We start from the raw sequence: 11,446 nt of genomic DNA, 5'->3' as shown, positions 1-11,446 counted from the left end.
ATGTGCCAGGGGAACCCTGAATAAATGCAACAGGGTCACACTTCGCTGTCGAAAACGCCTGTAACCTTATTCCTCAAAAAATAAATGTTGAAAGTCAATTCTTTCATCCCAGCGAAGTGGATGAAAGGAGCGTTACATAGCTGTTTTTCCCTTGTAAATGTATTTCAAGTCCCCCCACCCCTCTTTCTTACTTTCTTCTTTTAAAAAATGTCTTTTCAAGAAAATAAATATACCATGAGAGTTTTCTATCCTCTGGCTAGGATGCAGATATATGTAGAAATAAATAAATAAATAAACCCGGGCCTTGGGCGAACTTAAACGCTTGTAAGAACAAATCGGGGAGACATGCTTAAATGCAACCGGATAATTTTTTTTTTCTCCCCTGATTTTTTTTTCTTGCTTACTTCTTCGGTTCTTCTTCTTTTCCTCTCCCCCCGGTTTGGAAAAAAAAAATATTTATGCACTTTGCCTGAGAGATGGAGATAAACACACCGAGGCTTCATTATGAGGGAGACACTTGCAAGCTCATGGAAGTTGGGGCGTCATGCAAAATTCATGAGCTGCTGGCTGCCGGCTGCATTAAGCCACTTAGCCTGGGTCACTAGAAACAAAGCTAGCCTATTTGCATTCTAACCAGAAGGTTGTCAAGAGCTGGGCTTTCATGTAGACCCCCTCTCCACTCCCCCCCCTTTAAAATAGCTTTCGGGCATTGTTTTTTTTTTCTCCTCCTTCCTCCCCGTTCTAGAAGGTTCTTAGAAAACAACTTCTGAAGCGTTTCCTCCTTTGAGATGAAGAAAGAACTGTGAGGAACCTGGGCAATGAGGTAAATTGTCCTTCCAGAAGTGAGTTTTCCTTGTTCCTAGGAGACGACTACTGGCAGGATCAGGTCAAAGGGTGAAGTGAAGGTTCACGCCATCTTTGTTGTTGTTAATTGCGAAGTTGTGTCCACACATCATGACCCCATTGATGACGTTCCTCCAGGCCTTCCTGTCCTCTACCATCCTCTGAAGTCCATTTAAAGTTGCTTCACTGACTCCATCCTGCCACCTCCTTCTTTGCTGTCGTCGTCTTCTTCTTCTTCTTCTTCTTCTTCTTCTTCTTCTTCTTCTTCTTCTTCTTCTTCTTCTTCTTCTTCTTCATCTCCTCCTCCTCCTCCTTCCTCCTCCTCCCCCTTCTCTTTTCTCCTCTTTTCCACTATTCCTTCTCCCCCCCTCTCTCTCTTCACATTCCTTGATTGTGGCTGTTGTTGTTAGTTGTGAAGTTGTGTCTGACCCATTGTGACCCCATGGACAATGTTCTTCCATACCTTCCTGTCCTCTACCATCCTCCAGAGTCCATTTAAGCTCACGCCGGCTGCTTCAGTGACTCCATCCAGCCACCTCCTTCTCTGCCGTCCCCTTCTTCTTTTGCCCTCCATCTTTCCCAGCATGAGGCTCTTCTTCAGTGAGTCCTTCTTCCTTCTCATTAGGTGGCCAAAGTCTTTGAGTCTCCTCTTCAGGATCTGGCCTTCTAAAGAGCAGTCAGGGTTGATCTCCTCTAGGACTGACTGGTTGGATGGCCTTGCCGTCCAAGGGACTCGCAGGAGTCTTCTCCAGTACCAGAGTTCAAAGGCCTCCATCCTTTGGCACTCAGCCTTCCTTATGGTCCAACCTTCACAGCCATCCATTGAGAGTGGGAGAACCACAGCCTTCACATCATCTACCCCTCTCTATATAATACCCCCTCCCAGTTTCCCACAGCAATAAATGTGGCAGGTCTGAAGGCCCAATGCAAAAGATGGCTTCCAGGCCTGACACCAGTGGCAGTTTCAATGAATTCCCAGAGCTTGCAAATGTTCGAAATAAGAGTTTTGTCGTTTTGGGTTTTGGGAAGAGTAATTACTCCTGATTCAGGAAATAGCCAATGTCCATTAAAACTTAGGAGCTTAATAATTTGACTCTACTAGAAGGGAATGATTGCAGCTCAGGGCTGACTGTGGAGTCCTTGGTACTCTCTGAGCTGAGTTGTTTTCTTGCAGATGTTTCCTTACCCAACTAGGTAACATAATCAGTGCTAAAAGGGAATGGGGTCTGTGCAGGAGAGAGGGCAGAGGAGGAGGACTGTGGGGTCCTCAGTGCTAAAAGGGAGTGGGGGTTTGTGGAGAGGAGGAGGAGAAGGAGGAGGAGAGGAGGAGGAAAAGGAGAAGGGGAAGGAAGAGGAGAGGAGAGGAGGAGGAGGTAGAGGAGGGGAGGAGGAGGAGGGGAGGAGGAGGAGGAGGGGAGGAGGAGGAGGAGAAGGAGAAGGAGAGGAGGAGAAGGAGGAGAAGGAAGAGGAGAAGGAGGAGAGGAGGAGGAGGAGGAGGAGGAGGAGGAGGAGGAGGAGGAGAGGAGGAGCAGGAGGAGGAGGAAGGGAAGGAAGAGGAGAGGAGGAGGAGGAGGACAGGAGGAGGAGGAGCAGGAGGAGGAGAGGAGGAGGAGAAGGATGAGGAGAAGGGGAAGGAAGGAGAGGAGGAGGAGGAGGAGGAGGAGGAGGAGAGGAGGAGGAGGAGAGGAGGAGGAGAAGGGAGGAGGAGAAGGAGAAGGAGAGGAGGAGAAGGAGGAGAAGGAAGAGGAGGAGAAGGAAAAGGAGAGAGAGGAGGAGAGGAGGAGGAAAGGGAGGAGGAGAAGGAGAAGGTGAGGAGGAGGAGAAGGAGGAGAGAGGAGGTGAGAAGGAAGAGAAGGAGAACGATGGGGTCCTTGATGCTCTCTGAGCTTCGTTGGTTTCTTGCAGACTTTTCATTACCCAATGGTGGTAACATCACCAGTGCTAGAAAGGAATGGGGTCTGTGGGAGCTTCGTTGGTTTCTTGCAGACTTTTCATTACCCAACTGGGTAACATCACCAGTGCTAGAAAGGAATGGGGTCTGTGGGGCGGGGGGGGAGGAGGAGGAGGACTGTGGGGTCCTTGGTGCTCTCTGAGAGTTGTTTTTTGCAGACTTTTCATTACCCAACTAGGTATCATCAATGGTAAAAGGGAGTGGGGGTTTGTGGAGAGGAGGAGGAGGAGGAGGAAGAGAAGGACTGCCAGGTCCTTGGTGTTCTCTGAACTTGGTTCTTTTCTTGCAGACATTTCATGACCAAACTAGGTAATATCATCAGTGCTAGAAGGGAGTGGGGCTTTCTGTTTATATATAGAAGCTCTGAGCTTGGTGGTTTTCTTGCAGACGTTTCATGAGCCAACTAGGTAATATCATCAGTGCTAGAAAGGAGCAGGGTTTCTGGAATGAAGATCACCCTGATAACTTTGTGTCTAGAACTCATTCCTGGTTTCCGCCTTGATGCCTTAACCACGACACCAAACTGGCTCTCCTTCTGTCTAGACATTGAATCAAAAGAGGGGAAAAAACAGAATTCTTACACCAATATCTGCAGGAAGAACCATGTGATAGAATATTCCACATTGTTTCATAAACTCCCCAGTTTATCCTGGACGTGCGTCTTTGACAATGAGGTCTCAAAAAAGTGGAGGAATTGGAATATTGCAGGTTATTGTGCTTAGCCGTTTAAAAAAAAATTTTTTTTCAATCTAGGAAAAGGGAAGTATATTTGGACTCCCGGAATAAGGCACTCTCATCTGTTTGAAGGCCCCTATTATTCAACCTGATCCATAGATACTGCAGAGAAAGTGTAGAAAATAAATCAACCTCACTATGGCAAGGATATTTTCTTCCTTTCAAATTGTTTTGTTGTGACATCCTGGCTTCCTGTGAATTTTTTCCCCCTCTTAATAGTCTTCTTCTCCTCCTCCTTTCTTCTCCTCCTCCTCCTTCTTTTTTTTTCTTCTCCTCCTTCTTCCTCCTTCTGCTTCTCCTCCTCCCTCCTTCTCCTCTTCCACCTCCTCCTCCTCCTCCACCTTCTCCTCTTCCTCCTTCTTCTCCTCTTCCTCTTCCTCCTCCGCCTCCTCCTTTTTTCTTCTTCTCCTCCTTCCTCCTCCTTCTGCTTCTCCTCCTCTCTCCTTCTCCTCTTCCACCTCTTTCTCCTCCTCCTCCACCTCCGCCTCCTCCTTCTCCTCTTTCTCCTTCTTCTCCTCCTCCTTTCTCCTCCTCCTTCTTCTTTTTTCTTCTTCTCCTCCTTCTCCTTCTTCTCCTCCTCCTCCTTCTCCACCTTCTCCTTCACCTCCTCCTCCTTTTTTTCCTCTTCTCCTCCTTCTCCTCCTCCTCCTTCTCCACCTTCTCCTCCTCCTCCTCCTCTTCCTCCCTCCTTCTTCTCCTCCTCCTTTCTTCTCCTCTTTCTCATTTTTTTCCTCCTCCTCCTTCCTCCTCCTTCTCCTTCCCCTTCTCCTCCTTCTCCTCCTTCTCTTCCTTCTCCTCCTTCTCCTCCTCCTCTTTTTTCTCCTCCTCCTCCTCCTCCTCCTCCTTCTCTTCCTTCTCCTCCTCCTCTTCCTCCCTCCTTCTTGAATGAGACTTCCCCACCTTCTGTTTTCGGTTGTATTCAGATATTGTAAAGAATTTATCGTCGAAATTAAAGGCAATGGTTGGACGGGGGACTAAATTTTACAGTCGGTGCCTCTGGAATAAATTGAAGCCTGGAATGAGGTTGTAACACGGGGCTGCTCTGATGAAGGATGGGAGGCATTGCCACTATCAACGTGAATTGGACATTTGTTTGAATACATTGTTTATATTTGTTATCATTTTCCCTGGGAAAACTAATTAAGGGACTAATTGATTGTTTTGTTGTGCTCCTAATTAACTCCATATGGTGCACATCTCCACAGAGATATTGCAAGAGTTATTAGAAGTTGGGTGAAGGTTTCAGGGACAAGACTTGGAAGCTAATTGTCCTTCAAGACATGCAGGGAGAAGAGTTTCAGCAACTCAAGAATAACGGAGTTGGAAGGGACCTTGGAGGTCTTCTAGTCCAACCCCCTGCTCAAGAGGGAGATCCTATACAATTTCTGACAAGTGGTTGTCCAGTCTCTTACTAAAAACCTCCAGTGCTGGAGCATTCACAACTTCTGGAGGCAAGTCCTTCGTTTCACTGTTTAATTGTTCTAACTTGTAAGGAAGTTTCTCCTTAGTTCTAGGTTGCTTCTCTCCTTGATTAGTTTCCATCCATTGCTTCTTGTCCTGCCTTCAGGTGCTTTGGAGATTAGGTTGACCCCCACCCCTCTTCTTTCAGCATCTCAAATATTGGAATAGTGCTATCATGCCACCCAGGGGTTGGCGCACAAGATTTTTGCATGTTTAACAAGACAAGAATTACAGACCAGAAGAAAATGTACATACAGTACATCTATAGGGTCCGTAAAGCAATTAACCCCAATCTTTTCTGTAAATAAGAAGGAAATTTTAAAAATCCCGTTTCTGATTCCAATATTTATTATGACTTCTTATGATTATCCTTCTCTGCTTTTCTATCACCTTTTTGGCATCGTCGTCGTGATTCTTATTATTATTCGGTTGTTTTGCATGTATGCTGAAAGCTTCTACACTTGAGTCAAATTCCACATCAGGGTTGGGTTTGCCAGGGGGCGTGGCCAGCTTGATGTCACTCATGTCTGGCGGCCCAAATGTTCAGCCAGCAAAAACAGGCTCCCAATCTCCGTTTTCAGCTACAACGGCCTCCTGCAGCCCTCTGCTAGTGAAAACAGAGCTCTACCCTCCCAGCTCCGTTTTCGCTGGCAGGGGGCACCCAGGGTGGGCCGTTCACTGTTTCCAGGGTGGCCCGAGGGCCAGATCTAAGCTCCTTGTGGGCCAGATCCAGTCCCTGAGCCTTGAGTTTGAAACCCCTGGCGTAGAGCAATTGAACATGCTAGGGGTTTTTTATCCACTATTTTTTTGGTTACAAATTTTAAATTCTTTTTACAAAGTATTGTCCTGGTTCCCCTCCCCCCTTTTACATTCTCTCTAATGCATAATTTGTTTTACATCACATTGCCATTCCAATTTCGGCCCTATTACTGTATTTTTCAGAGTATAAGACGCACCAAGATTTTGAAGCGGCAAATTTTTTAAAAAACGTTTTTGCACTGTGCAGACCTCCCCAAATGGCCCATTTTTCACAAAAACATGCCCGTTTTTTTGTCAAAAAAGGGGGTCATGTATAGCCTTGAGGAGGCTTATAGAGTGCTCCTCAAGGATGGGGGGCAAAAATTGCCCTGTTTTTCACTCATTTTTGCCCTCCCCAGCCCCCAGGAGCACTCTATAAGCCTCCTAAAGGCTATGCATGGCCGTTTTGGTGAAGAGACGGGGCTTTGGGAGGCAAAAAATACTTTATTCAGTGTATAAGATGCACCCAGATTTTCAGCCTCTTTTTTGAGAGGAAAAAGTGCATCTTATACTCCAAAAATACAGTATTTTCTTCCCATATTTCCACCTTACATTTAAAGACAATATCATTTTTTGTCCTTTCAGAAAATATATCAAATTTATCATTTCATTTTTCATATGTTATTTCTAATTTCTATAAGGTAGCATATATCATCAAATCCAATTTTAATATAACCAGCATTTTACTTAGTTGGTGATCCACAATGACCAATGTTATTTTATTTAACGATATATCATTGGCAGTATTAACATATTTCATTTTCTGCTAATGCATCTCTTCTTTCCCTTCCTCCTTTCTTAGCTATTTTCTCCTAACTCATCTCTTGTTCTCTTTGATAAGAGCATTTGAACGGGATACTTCACCACCTGTAAGGAATGCATGGATAAATACGGAGTAGATTTACTCAGGTGTCTTCCAAAGAGGCCCACTTTTTGGGGGGAGATTTCTGTGTCATTTCTGTGTGATGTTTATCCTCACTTCAAACAGGGAATTAGCAATTTGGCTGGTTCTTGTTGTGTTGTTGAAGCCGATGCTTTTCTACCCTTAGAAAAAAGAAAAGCCCCCTCCCCCCAGACATTTTTTCACAAAAAAATTCATACAAATCAATGGAAAAAATGTCAATAAACCAGAGGCATATTTAAGAAAGCTTAAAGGAAGAAGATAATAAAGTGAGACCTCAACAGTGTCAGGATTCCAACTACTAAAAACAATTTGTCTGAGAATAATTAAAAGCCTGCTAGAATAGAAACCGTGAAGGGTAGAAAGAGAAGGAGAGAGGGTGGGGAGGGGAAGAAGAAGAGAGGCGAGGAGAAGAGAGGGAAGGAAGGAAGGGGAAAGGATAGGAAGGCTGGAAGGGATAGAAAGAGAAGGAGAGAGAGAGTAGGGAAGGAAAGAAGAAGAGAGGAGAGAAGAAGAGAGGGAAGGAAGGAAGAGGAAATGAGAGGAAGGCTGGAAGGGATAGAAAGAGAAAGAGAGAGGGTAGGAAGGGGAAGAAGAAGAGAGGAGAGGAGGAGAGGGAAGGAAGGAGAGGGAAGGAAGAAAGGGAAAATGAGAGGAAGACTGGAAGGATAGAAAGAGAAGGAGAGAGGGTAGGAAGGGGAAGAAGAAGAGCGGAGAAGAGAGGAAAGGGGACAAAAAGAAATATGTAAAAGTGATAAGGAAAGGAAGGGAGGGAGGGAGGGAGGAGAGCAGAAGGGAGAAGGAGAGGAGGAAGGAGGAAGGAAAGGGGAGGGGAAGGGAGGGAAGGGAGGAAAAGGAACGGAGGGATGTAGGAAGGGGAACAGAAGAAAGGATAGAAGGAGAAGGAAGGGAAGGAGGGAGGAAAGGTAGGGAGGAGGAAAAGAAAAGGAAGGAGAGTTACTTTGAAAGATTTCAATGCAGGATTTTGGGGGGAAGTCAATCCATGTTTTTCCAATGAAGCCTTAGGATGAAGTCAGTTTCATTCTCTTTCTGTCCTGTTCTGAATCGCTTTGTGTTTTTCCGGGGTGGGCACATTGATGGCACATTGAACGTTAGATTTGAACTGCTTGTGTCCCCCCCCCCCAAATAATAGCCAACCAACCAACCTTTAATCTCCGAGGGCGTCAGTTATCTGGAGACTACATTGAAACAAAACCAAAGACAAAAAAAACGCCAGTGTTGCAAGACCTTCCTTAATTAACAATTACTCCACAGCAAGGCTGTGAAATCTGCTATTAACCTGGGGGCAAAGTGCATTCTGTTAATCAGCCGGAGTTTGTATTCTGCATTTTTCACACACAGGCACATCCACTGTGTAGAAGAGACGGCCAGAGATGATGGTTGACATCATTCCAGGGGTGATGGCTCTGTGCCACACTGGATAGCTGCACCAGTGTGGAAGCATTTGTGCCACTTTATAAAGCCATAGTAAGGCCACACTTGGAGCACTGCATCCAGTTTTGGTCACCACATTACAAATAGATAGATAGATAGATAGATAGATAGATAGATAGATAGATAGAGAGAGAGAGAGAGAGAGAGAGAGAGAGAGAGAGAGAGAGAGAGAGAGAGAGAGAGAGAGATGTAGATAGATAGATAGATAGATAGAGAGAGAGAGAGAGAGAGAGAGAGAGAGAGATGATGAGATAGATAGATAGATATAGATAGATGATAGATAGATAGATAGATGATAGATAGATGATAGATAGATAGATGATAGATAGATAGATAGATAGATAGATAGATAGATGATAGATAGATAGAGATAGATAGATGATAGATAGATAGATAGATAGATAGATAGATAGATAGATAGATAGATAGATAGATGATAGATAGATAGATAGATAGATAGATAGATAGATAGATAGAAGATAGATAGATAGATAGATAGATAGATAGATAGATGATAGATAGATGATAGATAGATAGATGATAGATAGATAGATAGATAGATAGATAGATAGATAGATAGATAGATAGATAGATAGATAGATAGATAGATAGATAGATAGATAGATAGATAGATGATAGATAGATAGATAGATAGATAGATAGATAGATAGATAGATAGATAGATAGATAGATAGATAGATGATAGATGATAGATAGATGATAGATAGATAGATGATAGATAGATAGATAGATGATAGATGATAGATAGATGATAGATAGATAGATGATAGATAGATAGATAGATAGATAGATAGATAGATAGATAGATAGATAGATAGATAGATAGATAGATAGATAGATAGATAGATAGATGATAGATAGATAGATGATAGATAGATAGATAGATAGATAGATAGATAGATAGATAGATAGATAGATAGATAGATAGATGATAGATGGATGGATGGATGGATGGATGGATGGATGGATGGATGGATGGATGGATGGATGGATGGATGGATAGATAGATAGTAGATAGTTAGAGATGGAAGAAGAGAAGGCTAGAGGCATAAAACGTAGGAAGAGCGGTTGCAGGATTTTGTTTGACAGTCTAGGAAAAGAAGGACTAGAGGAGAGATGATAGCAGTCTTCCAGTGTTTGCGGGGCTGCCCCAAAGAAGTGGGAGTCAAGGTATTCTTCAAAGCACATGAAAGCAGGACAAGAAAAAATGGATGGAATCTCATCAAGGAGAGAAGCAACCTGGAATTGAGGAGAAACTTCCTACAAGCAATAGCAATAGCAATAGCAGTTCGACTTATATACCGCTTCATAGGGCTTTCAGCCCTCTCTAAGCAGTTTACAGAGTCAGCATATTGCCCCCAACAACAATCCGGGTCCTCATTTTACCCACCTCGGAAGGATGGAAGGCTGAGGTCAACCTTGAGCCGGTGAGATTTGAACCACTGAACTGCAGATAGCAGTCAGCTGAAGTGGCCTGCAGTACTGCACCCTAACCACTGCGCCACCTCTCTGAAATGACAACAATCAACCAGTGGAACAGAAGTTGCCTCCAGAAGTTGTGGATGCTTCATCAACGGAGGTTTTCAAGAAACATGCAGATCCTGGCATGCTCATTTTGCTGCTCGCTCCCCCCTCCTCCCGAGCTCACAGCCTCCTGCCTTCGTGCGCCGAGAAGGTGAGGAGGCTTGATTCCACTTAGGAGGCAGTGTTTGCAAAGCCTTGGGGCGGCCTGTGCAGCCCATGCTGCTTACCTGCCTACCATGGAAGTGGTAATTGGGCATGGCTTTCCAAACCGGTAGTGATGGCTGGGCTGGCCATGCCCTCGAACCAGCTCACTCCAATGCTCACCCTGCCTTGTCTTCGCCACACGCATCCACGCAACTGCCTCCTAGTGCGTAGGGGTTCCACCACAAATGCGCGAACGACAAAAGCGCGCCTGACTAAACCCCGGTGACAAAACCGCGCTGACAAAACCGTGCCGAATGAGCACTGAAGCGCGCCAACAACAGCGCGCCGACGGAAGCGCGCTGTAACATAACCCCAAAAATAACCCTAAACCTAACCCTAAACCTAACCCTAAACCTAACCCTAAACCTAACCCTAAACCTAACCCTAAACCTAAACCTAAACCTAAACCTAAACCTAACCCTACCCTAACCCTAAACCTACACCCTAAACCTTACCTTAACTTAAATCGCGCTTCTGTTGGCGCGCTGTTGTCGGCGCGCTTTTGACATCGCGGTTTTAGCACCGCGGTTTTGTCGGCATGCTTTTGACGTTCGCGCTTTTGTCAGGTCACGGTGCGTAGGCACTAAGGAGGCAGTTGTGGTGGATGCACATGGCAAAGACAAGGCAGGGTGAGTATCGGAGCAAGTCGGTTCAGGGGCATGGCCAGCCAACCACTACTATCATTCGGCCACCCATGCCCAATTACCATTACCGGTTCTCCCGAACTGGTCTAAACTGCAACCCAGCTCTGTCAAGAAGTAAGGTGGTAGGTACGCTTTGGTAAAACTGTGCGCGCCATCCCTGAACTGGTTGTTCAACCGGTAGGATCCCCAACAGGGACTGACTTTCCCAGGGGGGAGCATGATCTGATTTATTTCAGCTATGTAGAACCCTGAAAAGCTGGGTGAAGGGATTCTTCTTCCCTTCATCCGATCTACGGACAGGCAATGCTGTCCATTGATCTTTCAGAAGTAGGCCAGGCTAGGCGCCGGGAGAAAGATAGATCAATTGAAGAGTCTCGCTGCCATTTTCTATTGCATCTGAATATTTCAGCTGAAAATGTTGCAAATCACACGGAGGACTCATTCGGAGCAGTTTGTGGCTTCTTTTCTTGCTATCCGCTGTTGAAATTCCCTCCGTCTCTTCTCAACCTCGGTTGGCATGACTAGATTATTGAGCTCCCGATTCATCCGTCTGCGAAAAGATTAAGCTGTCTTCGGGAAAAGGCCATCGTGTCCCAGGAGGGAAGCTAACCCATTTCTGCACACATCGCCTCTTCCTGCCAGATGTGGAGCAGAACTGTTTGTAGGTGGTTTTGAGAACTTTTACAAAACTTGGAAACGACAGGAAGTAGGTCCCGTAGAAATTCCCCTTCTGGATAGCTCTACAGGCTGATGGAATCTCCGGAGGGCGGTAGAATTGACCTTGTGACTCTTCACAAGGATCTTACTTTTTTGACTCAATACTACTGAAGTTTTAGGTCTAAATAACAAATGAATACCCAACATCTTCACAAATCAAAGCTTTTCTTTCTTTCCTTCCTTTCCTCCCTC

At 45.1% G+C, this 11,446-nt stretch overlaps 1 protein-coding gene across 1 annotated transcript in view; it reads right to left on the bottom strand.

Annotated features, from left to right (window-relative positions):
• LOC148048557 (uncharacterized) overlaps positions 1–11,446 on the bottom strand; it is a gene marked incomplete at its 5' end in the record, with an annotated part of 31,183 nt that overhangs the window by 3,689 nt on the left and 16,048 nt on the right. Inside the window, 2 exons of the mRNA XM_087707611.1 lie at positions 8,684–8,844; positions 8,932–9,175. Of these exons, the coding sequence (XP_087563737.1) occupies positions 8,684–8,844; positions 8,932–9,175 (405 nt within the window). The remainder of the gene's footprint in view (positions 1–8,683; positions 8,845–8,931; positions 9,176–11,446) is intronic.

This window comes from Thamnophis sirtalis, unplaced genomic scaffold (genome assembly GCF_051295495.1).
Source record: "Thamnophis sirtalis isolate CommonGarterSnake01/CBP01778 unplaced genomic scaffold, rThaSir2_p1.2 scaffold_2, whole genome shotgun sequence".
NCBI lineage: Eukaryota > Metazoa > Chordata > Lepidosauria > Squamata > Natricidae > Thamnophis > Thamnophis sirtalis.
This window is presented reverse-complemented; position numbering and strand designations above follow the sequence as displayed.